At 46.0% G+C, this 17,956-nt stretch overlaps 4 protein-coding genes across 5 annotated transcripts; 2 read left to right on the forward strand and 2 right to left on the reverse strand.

Annotated features, from left to right (window-relative positions):
- The first annotated feature begins 392 nt into the window (after nucleotides 1-392).
- On the forward strand, nucleotides 393-3,985 carry LOC131876901 (nuclear pore complex protein Nup107-like). Its single transcript, XM_059222439.1, has 4 exons — nucleotides 393-1,272; nucleotides 1,364-1,599; nucleotides 1,676-3,420; nucleotides 3,483-3,985. The coding sequence occupies exons 1-4, from the start codon at nucleotides 957-959 to the stop codon at nucleotides 3,835-3,837; spliced, it is 2,652 nt and encodes an 883-aa protein (XP_059078422.1). The 5' UTR covers nucleotides 393-956; the 3' UTR covers nucleotides 3,838-3,985.
- A 994-nt stretch (nucleotides 3,986-4,979) lies between these two features.
- On the forward strand, nucleotides 4,980-8,671 carry LOC131876908 (cAMP-dependent protein kinase type II regulatory subunit-like). The gene is made up of 8 exons (XM_059222447.1): nucleotides 4,980-5,420; nucleotides 6,278-6,375; nucleotides 6,466-6,659; nucleotides 6,773-6,896; nucleotides 7,001-7,132; nucleotides 7,205-7,363; nucleotides 7,452-7,554; nucleotides 7,637-8,671. The coding sequence occupies exons 1-8, from the start codon at nucleotides 5,144-5,146 to the stop codon at nucleotides 7,765-7,767; spliced, it is 1,218 nt and encodes a 405-aa protein (XP_059078430.1). The 5' UTR covers nucleotides 4,980-5,143; the 3' UTR covers nucleotides 7,768-8,671.
- Nucleotides 8,672-8,859: 188 nt separating this feature from the next.
- Nucleotides 8,860-10,750, reverse strand: LOC131876907 (PHD finger protein 7-like). Its single transcript, XM_059222446.1, has 3 exons — nucleotides 9,839-10,750; nucleotides 9,502-9,757; nucleotides 8,860-9,438 (listed from the first exon to the last, which is right to left on the reverse strand). The coding sequence occupies exons 1-3, from the start codon at nucleotides 10,390-10,392 to the stop codon at nucleotides 8,878-8,880; spliced, it is 1,371 nt and encodes a 456-aa protein (XP_059078429.1). The 5' UTR covers nucleotides 10,393-10,750; the 3' UTR covers nucleotides 8,860-8,877.
- A 1,569-nt stretch (nucleotides 10,751-12,319) lies between these two features.
- Nucleotides 12,320-14,924, reverse strand: LOC131876904 (E3 SUMO-protein ligase PIAS1-like). Of its 2 annotated transcripts, none has more exons than XM_059222441.1 (5): nucleotides 14,349-14,873; nucleotides 13,330-14,209; nucleotides 13,062-13,257; nucleotides 12,784-12,990; nucleotides 12,320-12,716 (listed from the first exon to the last, which is right to left on the reverse strand). In XM_059222441.1, exons 1-5 carry the CDS (start codon nucleotides 14,476-14,478, stop codon nucleotides 12,390-12,392), a joined length of 1,740 nt encoding a protein of 579 aa, XP_059078424.1. In that variant the 5' UTR covers nucleotides 14,479-14,873; the 3' UTR covers nucleotides 12,320-12,389. The 2 variants fall into 2 exon arrangements, with proteins under 2 accessions (XP_059078424.1, XP_059078425.1); XM_059222442.1 differs by having other exon boundaries at nucleotides 12,321-12,716; nucleotides 14,774-14,924.
- Nucleotides 14,925-17,956: the final 3,032 nt, after the last annotated feature.

The following is a 17,956-nucleotide window of genomic DNA, read 5'->3' on the forward strand; positions in this document are numbered from 1 at the left end:
TGTGGTCAGTGAGGCTGGAAAGAAAGTTGATGGGTTCTTAAGAACTTTGAAAGTTTTTGGCCAACGTGGATAATTTTAGGGTTAAAAGAACGGTAGCGTTCGAATTATATAAATAAGTAATAAATTTACTAACGATATTCCAACGATATAATGCTCAAAGTTTAGAAATGCTCGGATTTCAATTACCTTGACAAGAAGGGGGTTTAAAGTTTTAAGATGCATTTTCAACATGTTGCCCTATTCAAATAACCTCATTTATTAGCGATCAGTCCGTCCACATATGGGGGAATTTGCATATTATTTTTTCTGATAACAATAATCGTTAGGCGTTGTGAATTTGTGGTAAATAGTTTTTTAATACTCATATCCTTGATCGGCTAGAGCCATTTCCCTTAATATTTGACCTTAGACCTGATGGTTTTAGCCACACTTACGAAAGCAATGATCAAGAGTAGGCAGGATACTCAACACGGATCGTTGCTGGCCATATTTTAAAGACAAATTTGCTTCCACAAATATAACTCATCATAAATCATTGCCTCTTAGTAAATGAGAACATAAAATCAACCAATAAATGCTTTGTCAAGGTTTGCCCGGCCATCCATTCCTGTCAAGAAAAAAGAAAAAAAATCTTCGATATATGTTTCCACATTGGCAAAGCTGATAATTCGCATATCAGCAGAAGCAATTCCAATCCAATCCCAATCTCGGCAATCATTTCCAAAACCAACCCAAGCAGCAATTTTCCAAACCAATCTGCCTGATTGTCACCATCAGTATTGGTCTTCCTCTCACTCTTTTCAACAAGGTTTTGGCGCTTTTTTCTCTCCAGCCAGTTGGCGACACTGCAGTCAAGCACATTGCCGGAATTCTAAACAACATCAAAACCGAGTTCTACCCGAAATCCGAGGTCCAAAATTTAGAGGATTGCATTGGGTTGGTTGGCGTAGGCCATCATGAATCGAGGTGAGGATTTCAAGAGCGACGCCGGGGGTGGTTCATCCCCATTCCTCTTCACGCCCATCACTCGCCGGGGTCCCAGTTCGCGATTGCTCCAAAGACGATCCCTTCTGGTCCAAGAACCAACGGGCATGGAGCCCGATCTGGCCTTCCCCGTGGCACCACCCGCTCCCCGAAGATCCTCGCACATACCGCTCAACGTCACGCAAAGCCTCATGGGCTCGATTCTGGGCAGTCCCGAGGTCACCCGTCCCGCCCCTTATTACGCCTATCAGAGCGTGGCGCAAGGGAAAATGCGGGCAGGCCCACCAGGTAGGGACTTAGTTAACGACGATGAAGCTAGATCACCCCAACCAGATTTGGGCGAAATCATGGTGTATTGTTCCATTCCCTTTGTTGATAGATTCCTCCTTTAACCGTGGTGGTGATGCGGCCAGTCTAATCGGAGCCACGGAGAATTTGTTTGTTGATTTCTTGGCCACATTGACCGGTAACAATCAAGGCGAGGTATCGGAAGCCCTGGATCAAATTGCCGAGTTTGAGCAACTCGTGGGCGAGCACGTACACAGTCTCCAGAAGAGTATTAGCAATCTCGGTGCCGCCGGGTCCAAAAGTGCCCCATCGCATCGGGCTCAAGAGGTGAGTTCATCCCAATGAGGGTTCAAGTCATATACGTATATTGGCTAGTTTCACGCCTGATGTTACTTTGTCCCAGATTCGCAACAGTTTGGTCAAAGAAAGGAACTCGTGGCGTCTCTTGGGCAAGTTGTTTGCCTCACAAATGAGCTCCGAGGAGCGCATGGCCACAGAAGCGGATGACGAGGCCGAGCTACGCAGTGAAAAGATCGTTATGGAGAAGCTGTTCGCTCGTGAAAAGGACATGCGGCAAGCTCAAGCCATCGTGGATTGGCTCGAATGGAACGCCAAGGACGAATTTGGGGACGCCCATCAGAGCATGGATCTATTCGGGGATGTCCTTGCTGGGTGGGAAAACACTCTCCACGCTCTCCAGACCAATCCCAATGGCACGCCCAACATGGTGAGAGAAATGGATCCGGACGCGCCTCGACGCACCAACAAGTCACTTCACCCCTTGGATGAGCAAGATCAAGCCCGATTGATCCGCGGCGTCTACCTCTGCCTACGATCTGGCTTGCTCGACTTGGCCCAAGATTTGTGCGTTCGAATGGGACAACCTTGGCGAGCAGCCACTTTGGTGGGCTGGAAATTGCATCACGATCCCAACTTTGGGTCAACTGGTCAAAATCAGAATGTGAAAATCCCCATCGAGGGCAACGTGAATCGAGATATTTGGAAGAAAACTGCTTGGGTGTTAACTGAAGATCGAAAGCTGTCCTCGCAAGAGCGAGCCATCTATAGTGCTTTGTGTGGCAATGCCCAACAACTGCTAACATCCGAATGCAAATCATGGGAGGATGTTCTTTGGGCCCTTTGTAAGGCATTGGTGGATGTCAAAGTCGAAACTGAAATTCGTCAGACGGTGCCCAGAACCTATGTGGATATGCCACAACGATATTGGGACAACTTAACCTCGTTGAGAGCCGTTTTGGATGCGGTGAAGAATTCGGAAAATGTGGAAATTCGAAAAGAGAGCACTTCCGCTCATCGAATCATTCAAAGTCTCATCATTGCCGAGGATTGGGAGCAATTGCATTGCCATCTAAAGGAGTGGTCGGAACACGCTGCGGACATTGATTCCCATCTTTTACGGTTTCTCACTCATTTGGTCATCATTCTGCGACGCTTGGGCGTACCTCCGAACGTGGAAGTGGAGGAAAAAATGATCATCGCCTACATTGGCTATCTGATCCAAGCCGAGCGAGTTCAACAAGTGGCCTGGTACACGGCCCAACTCCGTCAAGATACTCAAATCGAAGTGTATGCCGAACTATTACTTCATGTGTCCGACATTGGGGATCGACGCGCTTGTCTAACGTTGGCGCTTGAACATGAACTTCCCCTGAATATCATACGAATCACCACTGTAGAGGCGACTCTTGGACTAGAATCCCAAATTCAGGAGCAATCTGTCCAAACCGAGATCTCTGAGCTTGACGACCTGAAAATGAAATCGATCGATTATCTCCTGATGGCTCCAGTCGATTTGGCCAATGCTCTTATGTTTGCCAATAGCCTGGCTCGCTACTTCATTGCTTCCCACAAAATCAAGGCTGCTCGCCAGACCCTCAATAACCTTGCACCTCATCTAGGGAATGAGACTGGTGTGGATGCCACGCTCTCGGCGTCATACAAGCGAGAATTCGCTTGCTTGGAAATGTACGTGAGCGCCAAAGAGTCATTTGGAGATTGGTTCAAGTATTTGCATCAAGCCAAGCCTCTTAAACCTGAGCTGTCGCGCCGCGGGGAATCCGCCGATTCCTTTGCTCATCAGGTGGAACAAGAGCAAAGAGAGATGAAGTATAAAGTCGAACACGAAAGGTAAACGAAGAAACACGTTGTGTGGCTGTAAATTGCCAAGTTGAATTTTTAATGGATTTCAGGTGGACGGGAACGCTCCTCATTCAATCTCGAGAGGTAACGCGGCAGCTCTTGGCCATTTTACATTTCCCTCAAGGATGGCTGTTGGATGAGGAAAATGTGGACGAGACTCGAGGGAAGGAGATCGATTATCTCCGACGCACATGCCTCATGGACGCGGTGTTCCTTCTCCATAGTGTGTACCACAGCACGGAACAGTATAAAGAAGCCATAGCTTTGGCCGATATTGTAGCATCCGAGAGAGATGCCTTGTTCAGCGTGTTCACCAAGGACGATATGAAGACATTTCTACAAAAGATCCGTGATTCTGCTGTTGCAAGTCTGGAAAGTAAGAGCTCCGATCCATGGGGCTATTGAAACGATCTCAAGAAAAAAGCTTGTCTACCACTCTCCGCCCAACGTCAAACGTCCACTGAATGAGTCAAATCATACAGAGACTTTCGTGACCCGATACATTTGGTCGTGTTTATTAATAAACGACAACTGATTAAGGTTATTCACGTGACTGGCAGCTTGTGGGCATGAAGCTAAAAATAAGTCTTTTTTTTGCTAATTGTGGGACTGAAGGGCCTAGCTAGCAGATAACTAACCAACCTGGAAACTCAAAGAACGAAATGAAAAAAAAAAAAGAGGTATTTGTCCCCGTTGGCTGGTCTTGCTCCGCTTTTCAATCCTGCCAATCGGGAGTCAAGGGAAATGTGTAGTCGTGGATCCTTTTCATCATTAGTTGAGCATGAGCTGGAAATAGCCAGCCCTAGCTTACCGGTTCTCCATTGAGGGGGTTTAAAGGCTGGCAGTTTGTTCCTTCTATCAATGGTTACCTTTCCTCCAACGTGGTCTTTCGCTTCCAGCATGGACGGCTATCTACAAGTATCCAACGGCCTCAAGCACATCGTGGAGGATCGAGTGAGCGGCGAGAGGGCACCTTTCTCCCTGGCGTTTCAATGGTTTTTATCGATTCATCCCCCCAACTCCCAGCAGCTCTGGAACTTTGGATTGAATGAGCGACGGGACCGCCATCGAGTCCCCTTCACATGCCACGAAATTCCAGCCAACTGTACTGACTAAGCAAGTGAGTGGATGGATAGAGGCCAATATCGCATGGAAAGAGGATGGAGGCTCGTGCTCGTCAGCCACCACGTTGTAGCCTCGTAGCCTCGTAGGAACGAAGTAGTGAATGGATGTTGAAGGGACTTAAGGCCAACAACCGTCGATCCATAGATGGAGGAAGATCGAGGTGAGAGAGGACAGAGAACGTTCAAGTGCACGTACGAACTCTGTGTGTGAAGGGTTCGGAGGAGCGGAAACGTGTACGGACTGGTTTGTTCGCTCGGTTGGTGAGTCGGTAGGTCGGTCGGTTAGTAAGTCAGGCTACGAAGGCAGGTTTGGTATATCAAACCAAGTAGGGGGAACCTCAGGGTCGAATAGGAGGACACCCGAGGACGACCGCGAGAGAGGCTGTGGGTGAGTTTGTAAGTAAGTGGGGGAGGGAGAGAAAGAGAGAGGAAAAGATAGAGAGAGAGAGAGAGAAAGAGCAAAGGCAAGGGAGGAGAGAGGCCATCACCAAAGCAAGGGTAGTAATAGCAGAACAAGAAGAAGTACAACTCGGAGAGCTCCGTTAAGAGTGTTCATGTTCGTCTATTGAGGTGCAGATTACGATGTTATGACGGCTGGAGCTTCAGAAACCCATAATTCGAATAGTTCCCTCGACAACTCGGCTACCGATAGGTACGGGATGGCATCAGTGTCCTCTTCCAACCAATATGAAATCCCCCATGAGCTCCAGGAAGTGCTTCTTGACTTCACCGTACAATATCTGATTGAGCGGCCAGATGACCTCACAGAATTCGCATTCCACTATTTCTCGAGGTTGAAACGCAAGAAAAATCAGGAACTGGATCACCAATCAGACGAGTCTATGGTCTCCGAAGACGAACAAGGTATGTAGTGAACTCGTGTGCACATCGCAACTCATGACCATGTGGTGACATGCCTGTCAGATTAGCTCAAGACCCAAGATTGGATTAATCCCTCTATGCCCTTCCTTTAATTCGTCATTTCACATTTCCATCGAACTCGCCGCGATACACGCGAAATTGATCCTCAATTTTAAAGGACAGATAACAACGATAGGATCAAGCTCAACTCGTGGCGTTCCTCCAAAAGAAGAAGTGGCCTTAAAGTTAATTAACAGTTCATTAAAACTCGTTCACCACGTGAGCAATCTGTGAGGGCGAGTCCCCCCAAAATGTCTTACGTCTTTTTAGCTCAAAAAGAACGGCAAATCTCGGTTGTCTTATTCACTGTCGCCGTTTCTTATCTTAACCATTGAACATCTTGCTGTACTTGCGCCCATTAGCTCACACACTAACCCTCGTCGTTATCAGCTTGGGCCTATTTGCATGATGCACTAATTGCCGTTGTATTTGAAGACCTAGCTAGCACTACTACATACAAGAGCTAGAAAGATGAGATGAAGAATGAGCATAACTTTAAAAAGCCAACCCGACTCATCACAATTTCCTGATAGGCGAATCTCTCCTGCCCTCCCGCCTGTCCTCATGTTCAACCTATCCCTTCCCCCCCCTCTAATCGCCCCCCCCCCTTCTCCCCTCCCCCAATAAAATGTAAAGAGAGATAAATGTTTTGGCTTATCTGCCAGGCATTCAATTCCTTTGACTTCAAGTCAGATTTTCATTGAAACCTGGTCTTCAAGGCCAAAGATTTGAAGTTAGCCATCAAGCATCCGACACTATGAAAGGTAACCATTCCGAGGATGACGACGATATTCTTTCAGATGAGGACCAAATGGCAGCTTACCAAGCCAGGGCGAGAAGAAAGAGTGTCTTCGCCGAGGCTTACAATCCAGAAGAAGATGAGGACGATGACAAACAGGTAATGATTATTCATCCAACTCATCTCAACGCTCCTCGCTGCCGATGTCAAAGAGTGAAAGCTAACTCGACTTCGAAACCACCCCAATAGGTGATCCTTCATCCGAAAACGGACACACAAAGACGAACTCTCAATGCAGCCGTGGCCAACATATTGCTATTCCGATCGTTGGACCAAGAGCAAAAGACCGAGGTCATCGACGCCATGTTCGAAAAGGATGTGACAGCGGGCGAGAATGTCATTACGCAGGGTGCCGATGGCGATAATTTCTACATTATAGAAAGGTAAATATGGAATGAAAGCTGTCCCCTCGATCCTGAGAGGAAATGGAGGGTGGTCCCATCATGAGCGAGTGGAGAAACCTGATCATGAGCCATCGTTATTTGATCCATTCCAGAGGCTTTTTTGGGATTTACGTTGAAATCGATGGTGTTGATAAACAGGTGGGAAACTACGACAATACGGGGAGCTTTGGGGAATTGGCACTCATGTATAACATGCCTCGAGCAGCCACCATCAAGGTACGAACAATTCATCAAGACATCGAGACTCAATCAAGAGAGATAGAGATGGCCTAATTTTTGGAGACAGATGTACATCATGTGTTTGCTCATCTCGATTCCAGGCCATCACCGACGGTGTCCTTTGGGCTATGGATCGTACCACGTTTAGGCGGATCGTTTTAAAATCAGCGTTCCAAAAGAGGAAAATGTACGAAACCCTGTTGGAAAGTGTTCACATCCTAAAATCACTCTCAGTAAGATGATCCCATGTTGGTAAAAGTGTTAGCACGGACAAGCATGAACGGTGCTTTCCTCTCTAATTCCAGTCGTACGAAAGAATGAACTTAGCGGATGCTTTGGTTTCCAAAACTTTTGAAAACGGGAAAACAATCATGCGTCAAGGTGACAATGCCGATGGAATGTATTTTGTAGAAGATGGCGAAGTCATCGTGAGGATGACTGGTGAAGATGACTTGGACCGAGAGGTTTGCCGCGAGAATAATTGCACGAAGATTTCCCACTCTCCGTGGAGTGCACTCCAGTCTTTGCTATCTCTTTTTCTCTCACTTTCAGATCAAAGTCATTTCGAAAGGAGGCTACTTTGGCGAATTGGGTCTATTGAATCAGCAACTCAGAGCAGCCAGTATTCTTGCCAAGGGAAAGGTCAAAGTGGCTTGTAAGTGGAGCACACACACCGTATACCGTCGTAGTTCGTTCGAAATGTCAAGTGAGTGATATTGTTCCTTTTCCGTTTCTAGTTCTGGATAAGCAAGCCTTCGAACGACTGCTCGGTCCCTGTATGGATGTCATGAAGGAAAGGACGGAAGATTACCAAGAGGAACTTGAAAAGATATTCCAATCCACCGCTGCCATCTCAAACACCCATTAAAGCTGTACCACCACCACCATCATCATCACCATCAACACTAACATCAACATCAACACCAACATCAACATCAACATCAACACCACACCTTCACCACCGCCGCCACTATTATATCCTCCTCCATCAATATCAACTAACCACAGGCAACCAAGAAGACGGAGATCATGCACGACCTCAAGAGAATTCCGATTTGCCGTTCCAAGTGAGTGCAACAACGCATCAGAAATTTCGCTCGACTCCAACTGTCATTAAGTTGTTGTTGTTGCTGTTATTGGAACAGCTCAGGGTCGAAACGAGAAAAAGACTTCCACAATCTTTGGCATCTTCTTAGTCTTCAGTGGTAGTCCCGTGTGTACAATTAGCGCTAATCAAGATGTTAATCGATGTTTCCATGTCTGAAAAGATCAACTGTCCCAAGGGGAAACCGCACATCCCTGGAAGTAGCAAGTGGTTTAGCTGAATATCCATCTATCTAATAAAGAAATCCCTATCCTTAAATGCCCCGTTTTGTTCCGGGGATCGTCCTACAGTCATCAAATCAGACCCAGTGCTCTCTCTCTCTCTTCTTCTTGCTTTCTCCGACTGAAGATGGAAGAAAAATAAATTCGCTCACTGCGGCCAAATCAACCAACTAATGATCCGAAATCGACCCATCATCTTGATCAAAGACAACCGTGATTTCTTTCCCCATCTTATTCCTGTTATTACTTAGATCGTTATCCCCAAACATATCGGTTATATGAATGGCAAATGTAACCCTCAATGATCCCGCCCCATTCCCTTCCGTTTTCATATAAAAAGGCTAAGACTGCTTCAAATACGATGATGATGACGACGAAACCAACAAGAGCGTTTATGTGAGATCATATGTCAAGATATGCCTAAATACATACAAGGACAAATGGAAGCATTAGCCTTTTTTGTGACTTGAGCAATGTTTCTTGTATTGAAATTTAATGTACATTTAGGCGTGGCATCATAATTCTTATCTAAAAGGGCCATGAATTATGAACAAAACGATGAAAAAGAAGAGGAAGTAGAATTAGACACTAGATAAAAAGAGAAGACCTTTTGGTCAAATCAAAAACTCGCAAGTTCTACATTTACGTAGCTTCATTTCGAGGAAACACAAAACTGAAGAATCGACGTTTGTCGGACGGATTTCTCCTTATCGGAAGTCTGCGTGATTTTGCGTGATCGACCCGCTGGGCGAGCTTTTTTCGAACGCTTTTGAGGGGATTTCCTTGTAAGGACTACGGGCTTTAACATTTGGATCTTTTTGGGGGGACTCAAACTGATTACCGGATCTTCATCGCGAGGATGAACAGAACCATTGGAACTAGACAAGATGCCAGGCTCGCTTTCGGATGACTCTGGGACATTGTTAATACTCAACTCGAGATTCGCATGGCGAACACTCAACTGCGGGGATGACAGGGATCCACTCACTTGAAAGCGGACTCGGGTTAACAATCCGGATAACTGATTCGATGCAACGTGGCTTTCGTTCCGAACACGTCTATAATGATTGGTATAGGAGGGCGGGCGGGCCCGGAGTACTGCTCGACAATCCGAACAAGTCCACGTGTGGCGTTCGGAGCTACCCACGGGTAACGGCACTTTCTGAGCGCACTCCAAATGAATGGCTTTGGCACCGCAACATCGACAAAGAATCTAAATTGGAATTCGCTGGTAAGGTCAATCGTTCAGGAGAGACATGAGTTGAAAAATATTTACGGTTTCCCAGGGCGTGTCATCCTCATCGTGGTCGCGGCCGTCCGGACAAGCGCAGTTCGGGGCATCGCAAGGGGCGTGTCGTTCGAGCAAACTCTCAAAGGCGTCCTCCTCCATTTCCCAAGCGGCATCTTGCTCCGGCACAAAGATGCCAAAGAGCTGCATCTCACGCACGAAAGCGTCCTTATTGTTACACAAAGGGCACTTGAAAAAGTACCCGGCAGTGTTGGCCAACCGCTGAATGCAGTCTTGGTGATACCTACGAAATAAATACACCCATGGAGCTTGATGAAACGAGTCCCTTTGGATCATTTTTTATCCCCATCTACCCGTCACTTACCAGCCTTGACAACACGGTCCCCAGAGACAATTGGCGGGTTGGTTCATGATCTCTAGACACACGCCACACACGGCCTCCTCCGAGCCCTCGGCCGGGAATTGACCCTGTTGCCGTGGTCGATGTTCCCGGCAAAAGGAGGCAAAGTCATCGCAAAATTGTAATCCATCCCCGTGATCACGGGCACACGGCAAATGAAAAGTCTTCCGACAAGTCTTGTCTCGACAGCCCAACGTGGCATATTTGCGGTCACAATGGACGCACTTGAGTCGCTGACCGCGTCGCCATTCCCGAAGAATGTCCGGCAACAAGAAGCCTTGGATGCCCTCGTCATCCTGTCCGGTTTGCTCCAATCCGGCCGAAAACAGAAGGCAGAAGAAGTGGGCGCAATAAACCTCGGAGGCCGGATCCACCACATACTCGAAGAGCTCACCCAGATCGGCCCGCACGCCTTGAAAGCAGAGTTTACAACGCGTCTGCGGCTCGTCTGGACCTACGAGGCGCAGACCCTGGGCCCAACCCGCCCTTGGGGTCGCTCCTGGCACCCCGTCCATCATGCAGTGAGGGACATTGCTTCGCCCATGCACATGCTACCGCTCGATCAAATGAAACTCTTGATGCTCCCAGAGCACAAGAGGGGAATGCCCCTCCCTCAAGACCAGACCAGAGGCGGGTCAAGCGTAGGGCTCGGGTGGATAGTGGATAGTGGATAGTGGGCTAGTATCCGAAGGAGGGCGCCCAAATGTTCTTTCACTCGGTAGGAGTGTCGGAGGGCTGAAGCGTGCCAATATTGGGGCTCTCGCGGGTGGGTTGGATGGGGGCAGCCGGGTTAGGATGGCCTCGACAATTTCGATCTGAACAGACTGTTTTTAGTACTACTTGCTCGCGCTTCCAACTGAACCACCCACAGGGTGACCGACAGCTAGGACTCGCTTCGTCCTCAAATCTGTGAATTCGAGGTGGGTGGCAGGGCTTCACGGAGAACTAAGCCATTGGCCAATGGCCATACCATAGATAAAGCTCGATTAATTGCTTGATTCAGGTGTAATAGCTTCGTTTCCTCCGGAGCGCGACTGTCCAGAGAATGGGGCAAAATCAAGCCTGGTCAATTTCATAACAGGTCATTATTTCCCCGTTTGGAAACTGCAGCCTTTTCTCTGAATGGACTTTTATTATATAGTCACAGTTGTCTACACCTAGTCGAGGCAGATGGCGCTGTTCAATGCACTGTCATTTTAGGGGCTCAAGGGGGCTCACCCCTCTATTCAACCGCTACTCAGTTATATGATATTTATTGGTCAAACTTCCATCAAGTTTTGCTCGAAAATGCCCTGGTAATAGCTTAAATTAGATTCCCAAAAACTTAATATGTATTTTCAGTAAAAAATGTTTTCCTTTTGTTGCGTGATCTCAAAATTGCTCTAAATGGTGTATAACCCTTCTCACAACCCTAGAAAAATACAAAGTAAAAAAATGAGAATCAATGAAAATACTCCGAGTTGATCATTGCAAATTTCAAAAAAAAATCAATGAGGCTTCAAAGAAGTAGGTTTTTACCAGTTTCAACGAAGTCTTGAATGCCCAAATCTAAAAATTGCCTCCTATATGTTTTGTCTTCAGAATTCAAATGAATGTGTAAGTAAGTGTACTTTTCATAATCATGCAACATTTTTTCAAAAATAACACTTTTAGTGTATTTTCAGTGACATAATATAGCAATTTGAGGTCATACAAAGTGAAACCTTTTAAGGACATTTTAACCACCGTGGGCTAAGAATGCAATTAAGACATCGTGATTTTTTTGGAATACGTTTTTTCCTCAAAATTCGTTGTGAAACCAATGATTTCGTTTTGAAAGTAGTGTAAGACATGTTTTGGTTAAGTTATTTGTTTTCCTCAAAAATCATAACCAACACAAAAAGAAGCCTTCTCCAGCACTGCACCCGCCACAGACTATCAGAGAACCTGATACTCAAACTGTTCTGAATTGCCACTTAGAAAGAATTATCATGGAGTTTTACATTTTAATCACAAAATAAAAAGGAATTTAAGGATATCATTCTGCTTTCTAGATGGTGCTTCTTGAAGTTTTAAAACCAAGGCACATTGAAGCGACCCAAGCAATTCTTACTCGACGGATGTGTTCCCACCGTTTAAAGTGTGGCATTATATGGTGAAAAACACAAATATGCTGTACTCTGAAATAGGAAGGTGGTTGTTCAAGTATCCAAGTAGGAGTAGCCCCCGCTTATCATGAGACATCTTACTAATGCTGTAAACGAGCCTTTTAGAGATGACCGAGTCCTCAACTCACAAGTCTCATCAGATCAAACTGATTCCTTAGGCTACGTTAAAAAATAAGTTGGAGCATTTCATTTTTGTATCAACCAATGCGTTGCAGTACTTAACGACTACTAGGAAATTTCGCGGTGCATTTACAGTTGGGCTCAATACTCGCCAATTGTATGGGCTGCAGTTTTTTCAGACACTTGCTTTTATTTGACCATAACTCGCCGTTTGTTGTACAAGTTTTTCAATTCAGACGTTATGCTCTTCAGTCCAAGTCAATGCACTCGATCTCTTTGGGTGGGGGAGGGGGAGGCGGCGCTTCTTGCTGGGTGGGGGGCATAGGAGGCATGGGTGGCAATGGCGGAGGTGGAGGGAGAGGTGGATCAGAACTAGGAGGGTGTGGGCCACCGGATGATGGAGTGAAGTCCTCGTCGTCAGACAACTGGATGCATTCGACCTCCTCATCTTTGTTAGGCTGGCCGCTTGAGCTAGCACCATCGTTTGCAGTTGGGGCAGATGATTCCTTGGGCTGAGATGAGGACCCGGAATTGGGTTTGTCTTCCTCCTTGGGCACGGGCTTCCAAGAGCCATCCTAAGAAGAATCAAGGAAGGATTAAGGTGGAGGAAATCAAATAATGTGGAAATGCCCATTGACTCACCCTTTCCAAGATGATCTCATTTTCATCTTTGGGTAATTCTGCGGATTCCAGAACTTCCAAAAAGTATCCGTCAATCATAAGGGTGTCGTAAAGCGCTTTGGAATCACACACGGGACAATTCCAGGTTGGCTTCCGCTCGTTCATTTGCAAAAAGAGCATTGCATCAAAACATTGTAGATGGCTACAGGTGGAAGGTCGACACGGTGTCTAAAAATAACGACGTGTAAGACAATAGTATGCATGCCCCTCTATCAATTCGAAAACAACCCGCAATTTACCTGCATCCTCATCTTTCCCAAGGGACATGTGAGCGATACTTTCAGAGAGGTGGTGGCCACTTCGCAGTCGTCGTCACTCAACTTTTCTTTGATCAATTTTCGAGTGTATTCCTTCTTTCGGATGCCTTTACTCTGAAGGCGATCCAACAGATCCTTGGAACTAAGCTTCATTACAAGCCAAACGCCCACAACCCATCTGAAATGCAGATTATAGGTTAAACAAATTCGACACCTCTCTGGTCAGGGGAAACGGACTGAGTGCACTTACCCTTTACCGTACTCGGCTGCCCATTTGACATTGATCGTGTTGGGAAGAATCGGGCTCAATTTGCACAACGAGGTGATGTTGACGGGTCGGGGAGGCCTTTTGGGCTCGACCCCGGGCTTATTGGTCGGGATTGGGTTCGGTAAAGGAGCGGTTTTATTATTCACTAGAACGTGAATACTGGGCGGGAACTCGTCGGATACTTCTTTGCCGGCTTCCAGTGACAACTGACTGAAACGAAGCTGGATTTGATACAGATAGTCCACTTGACTGCCCAAGGAGATATCTCGATTGGAGGCAATATTTGTGGCTTGCGATGGCGTGAGAAAGAACTGGAACTGAGCCTCTTGGAAGCGATTACTGCCTGGACACAGCAAGGAGGCGGGGCGCAAGAGTTCGGCGTCGATGTCGAAAAAAGGTAATCGCACGAATTTCACATCCGGATGCACGGGAATGGTGGCGGCTCGAGATTGGTGGATGGGCTGGTAAGGGTTGGCGCCGTATATATTCCCACCTACACCCACATTGGCGGCAGCAGCAGCCGCGGCTACAGCGGCCGCCGCCGCATAACCCGATCCGGATCCACCCGCATAGGGATTGCGGCCTGGTAATCCTAGGGCCGGGGGCGAAGGGCCCACCGGGGGATTCCGCGCATTGCTGTTGCCATAATACTCCATGATGGCGGCTGCCGCTGACATGTTGGGAAAATGTCCCATACCCGCATAATTGGGATTCATACTGGCCTCAGCCGTGGATGGCGGGAGGGAATGTTCGTAGATCTCGCGGATCTTAGCGTTCACCCGTGGCGAACCCAGACGGAGCAGAGCTAACGCCCGCGTTTGCAATTGCTGCTTGGGCCCGTAGCTTTGATGTCCGGCAAATTCTGAAAAAGATGGTAAAGGCATAAGTTAGGTGTCCCGCTGACCCACTTTCAATTGAGCGGGATAGACACCGTGCCCGTGAATTGATGACCATGCATTTGGACGTGTGAATGTGTCTCTACAAAGGGAGCAAGCCAGCACCTAGCAGTCTTTGAAGGTCAGGTACTCGAAGCAGTTGAATAATAGTCTTCAGGGTTTCGGGGTGGTCAAGGTCATGGGTCATAGGAGGCTCCGCCCGGCCATGCCTGGTCTCCATTTCATTATGTTGCATTTTGCCGTGCGTTTTCGTCAATCAATGCGATCTTTGACCACGACGATTCGACGAATTGTCAAATTGATTGAAAATCAAGCCCACTCCCGATCAGACCCTTAAAAGTTCAATGATCAGTAACATCCAGGCCTCGGACGACTTTCTGAGTCAACCTCGAACAAGCGGCGAAGTTGCGGGCAGGTGGCACCCTTCGAGTCTCCCTTGAGTCTCCCTAGGTCGCCCTTGAGACCCCGAGAGTGAATAGCAGCGAACATGGAAATCGTGTGGATACGAGGATTGAGGCCGAGAGTATTACCAAAATGATGGCCACGACACGGTGGGTGGTTTGGAATAATCGGATATCAGGATTGCATCCCTCTGATCTTTGCTATCTTCTCACGGATGTCAGTTGACTGTTTCTCTTTTTCTAGGGAGCTATATTGGCCAGTCAGTGTCGCTGTTCATCGATCATTGAATGGTCAATGAGACGCTCGCTTATCCACTGGCAGATTTCAATGAAGCAAGCTTGAACCAAGGTTTTAGTGTTTCAGGAATTTGATAGGGCAAATTAGTTGAAGCCTCAATGAAAGAGATCCATTCAGTCCAATGATAGATTTTAATTTACTTATTCCATGGATGAAGCTCACCATCCTGGTGTGGAATTAGTTGGCTGTGGCAGCACTGAGAGCATAACCCTGCCAGGTCGCCAGCCCGCTAATAAGGCAAGGGACACCCAGCCCTTAACGATTGTAAACTTGCAAAGTTCCACCTGCCAGGTGGGTGACGTCACTATATATTATACGGCAGGGGTCAACCTGTGGGGATAAGTCATGGATAAAGTAGTGAAACGAGGGGATTTGTGCTATTTAGTTGTATATCTCAAAATACAGGGTCCATCCAAATTAGTGAAACACAAGATTAAGATTAAATTACTCCTTTCACAGGGGTCAAATAAGTTTTGTCATGACGTTAAAAAATGTTTCGCCTAGTCTTTCCCATATGTACACAAACTTTCAGGTCAATAGAATGAACAAGGCCAAAAATATGGACCTCAAAGCAAAGCGATCCGCAGTTTTGAAGATGCTGGAGAACGGCTGTCCCAACAAGGCCATCATCAAGGCCCTAAATGTTAGCTGTACCCTCATTGGGAGGACGAAACAAATATTTGAAGAGACCGGCAAGACCTCCAGGAGACCAGGGCTAGGGAGAAAGAGGACAGTAAGAACTCCCCAACTGACCAAGGCCATCTGAGAGAAGATCCGACGGAATCCGGGCTGCTCCATGAACAAGATGGCCAGGGAGTTCGATGTTCTGAAGAGCTTGAGTTCTGAAGAAACGGTCAAAAGCATCTTCAGGAAGGACCTAGGTATGAAACCTTACAAGCATCAAAAGAAACAGATTTTGACCGCAGCCACCAAGATCAAGAGGAAGGAAAGATCCCAGGTCCTCCTCAAGTGACATGCAGCTCATCTGGAGGTGGTTATTATCTACTCTGATGAGAAATAATTGGAATCCACAAAGAAGTATAACCCTCAAAATGATCATATATTGGCCAAGGACTCTTCCAGCATTCCCTCAATGGTCAGAAATGTTTACAGGACGCAAAAATTGGTGTCGGTTATGGGTTGGGGGGTCGTTTCCTCAAATGGAGCCAAAACCCCTCTTTTTCAGATCCTTAACGGTTTCAAAATCAATCGATTTGTATATTTGGATTTTATGAAGACCAAGGTGTTGCCCTGGATCCAGCAAGAGTTTCCTAGAGTTCCAATTTGCTTCCAGCAGGACGGTGCTCCCGCTCATACTGCCAAGATCGTCCAAGAGTGGTGCCAGCCCAATTTTGACCATTTTTGGCCGAAGTTTTTTTGGCCTCTGTCCTCCCCAGACTGCAATCCTTTGGACTTTGCAATGTAGGGTATGGTTGGGGCGGTGGCCAATGCTGTGCCTACGACCAATAGAGACCAGTTAATGGCTGTGGCTGAGGCCGCTTGGGCCAAAATTCCAGAGGATTTAGTCTGTGCCAGCTCCACAAGTGCAATTACACAATTCCAGGCCGTTGCCAGTGCCAATGATGGCCATATTGAATAAAATAATTTGAATGTGTCTCTTAATATCAGTATCTATATGTTAATAAGAATTAAGTTTCAAAAGTCAACAGAAAAGGATATAATCAATAATTGTGTTGTTTCACTAATTTGGAGGGATCCTGTAAACAAAATGGCCCCAATTAAAAAAGTATCCAAAGTGTGGAAAAATGTCAAAAGATGCAGTATGGTTATGAACTTGAGCTAAATATTGAGTAAGAGAACCAGATTCACATAGATTAAATTGCCACCTTACGATAGGTTTTAGATGAAACTGGTTGGAATGATGAAATATGTAACTAATGTTTTCTGCCAAATTGAGTTGTTTAATTCTCACATATCAGTGAAAAAGGTTACAGAAACTTTAAACAAACTCTTGATTATATTAAGGAACTTACTTAACTTCTTGAGATCAGTAATTACTATATGGTGGGATTGGTTGGGTACGGTATTGGTAGAGCATCTGCTTTCCCATTTATGAATCCTGGTTCGATCGCAGTCTGAATGTCCACTCCTTATGTTAATGGGTCAAAAAGTATAGAAAGCCTCATTCATTCTGATTTGACCTTTCATTATTTCATATGGATTCAAATGTAAACTTTGGAATACAACAAATCCTGGAATTTTACTCAGTTTCAACGAAAGGATAGAAAAAGCATATCTAGTTTACTTTTTGAGTCTTGCCGGCTTAGCAACAATGCATTTATTAATAATGGAAGAAATATTTGCACACAAATATCCCTAAAGCCCAAACAAATAAGGAGAAAAACAAGGAAATGGCCAATTTAAGTACATCAGTAATTCGCCATGTCAGTCCTAAAACTGATATGTGATAAATAAAGAAGAATTTCCGGTTAGTTTAACATGCAATTTATTCTTTTATGATTAATGTTCTAGCTCATTTTGTTCAGCTCATAGTCAACAAAATCAACCCCATCAAGGCTTGTGTTAATCTGATGGATCAGAACTACAGGCACAGACTGAATGATGCTTGTTTTTTGTGCTGATAAGATCAATTTGTAATGCAAACAGTAAATTCAGTACTGGACATGACTTTAGGAAAGTCAAATAGTGATCATTGTTCAAACTCAGCCGTACTGGCTTGCCGTTTGACGTCAGGGACAAATAAAGTCCCATTCTAGTAGACCGTCTTCTGAGTGCTGAACTTCCAACGGTCTTCTCTGTTTGAACTAGTGATGGGATCAAATAAATTTCAAAATCAAGATTGCGATAAAACGTGGAAAAACCAGCAAAATCCAACATAATGTTAAAAGTTAGGCTTTAGCACCAGCTTCTACAGATGTGGATTGCAAACGGAAGCAAAATTTATCATCTCCCAAACTGTTCACATTATGCCAAATGAACACTTCATAGTACTGATGGGAAAAGGGCAAGTAGCAAGTCATCACAGACACCCA

The sequence above is a fragment of the Tigriopus californicus genome, chromosome 2, assembly GCF_007210705.1.
Source record: "Tigriopus californicus strain San Diego chromosome 2, Tcal_SD_v2.1, whole genome shotgun sequence".
Classification (NCBI taxonomy): Eukaryota; Metazoa; Arthropoda; class Copepoda; order Harpacticoida; family Harpacticidae; genus Tigriopus; species Tigriopus californicus.

Coding starts and splice junctions, on each gene's coding strand:
- LOC131876904 (XM_059222441.1), bottom strand. CDS start 14,478: ATGCAACATAATGAAATGGAGACCAGGCATGGCCGGGCGGAGCCTCCT. Junction 13,258..13,329: donor GCAGCCGAGTACGGTAAAGG/GTAAGTGCACTC, acceptor TCTGCATTTCAG/ATGGGTTGTGGGCGTTTGGC. Junction 12,717..12,783: donor ATGAGATCATCTTGGAAAGG/GTGAGTCAATGG, acceptor GATTCTTCTTAG/GATGGCTCTTGGAAGCCCGT.
- LOC131876907 (XM_059222446.1), bottom strand. CDS start 10,392: ATGATGGACGGGGTGCCAGGAGCGACCCCAAGGGCGGGTTGGGCCCAG. Junction 9,758..9,838: donor GGACCGTGTTGTCAAGGCTG/GTAAGTGACGGG, acceptor TTTATTTCGTAG/GTATCACCAAGACTGCATTC. Junction 9,439..9,501: donor ATGACACGCCCTGGGAAACC/GTAAATATTTTT, acceptor ATTCCAATTTAG/ATTCTTTGTCGATGTTGCGG.
- LOC131876901 (XM_059222439.1), top strand. CDS start 957: ATGAATCGAGGTGAGGATTTCAAGAGCGACGCCGGGGGTGGTTCATCC. Junction 1,273..1,363: donor AATGCGGGCAGGCCCACCAG/GTAGGGACTTAG, acceptor CTTTGTTGATAG/ATTCCTCCTTTAACCGTGGT. Junction 1,600..1,675: donor CATCGCATCGGGCTCAAGAG/GTGAGTTCATCC, acceptor ACTTTGTCCCAG/ATTCGCAACAGTTTGGTCAA.
- LOC131876908 (XM_059222447.1), top strand. CDS start 5,144: ATGACGGCTGGAGCTTCAGAAACCCATAATTCGAATAGTTCCCTCGAC. Junction 7,364..7,451: donor AAGATGACTTGGACCGAGAG/GTTTGCCGCGAG, acceptor TCTCACTTTCAG/ATCAAAGTCATTTCGAAAGG. Junction 7,555..7,636: donor GGGAAAGGTCAAAGTGGCTT/GTAAGTGGAGCA, acceptor TTCCGTTTCTAG/TTCTGGATAAGCAAGCCTTC.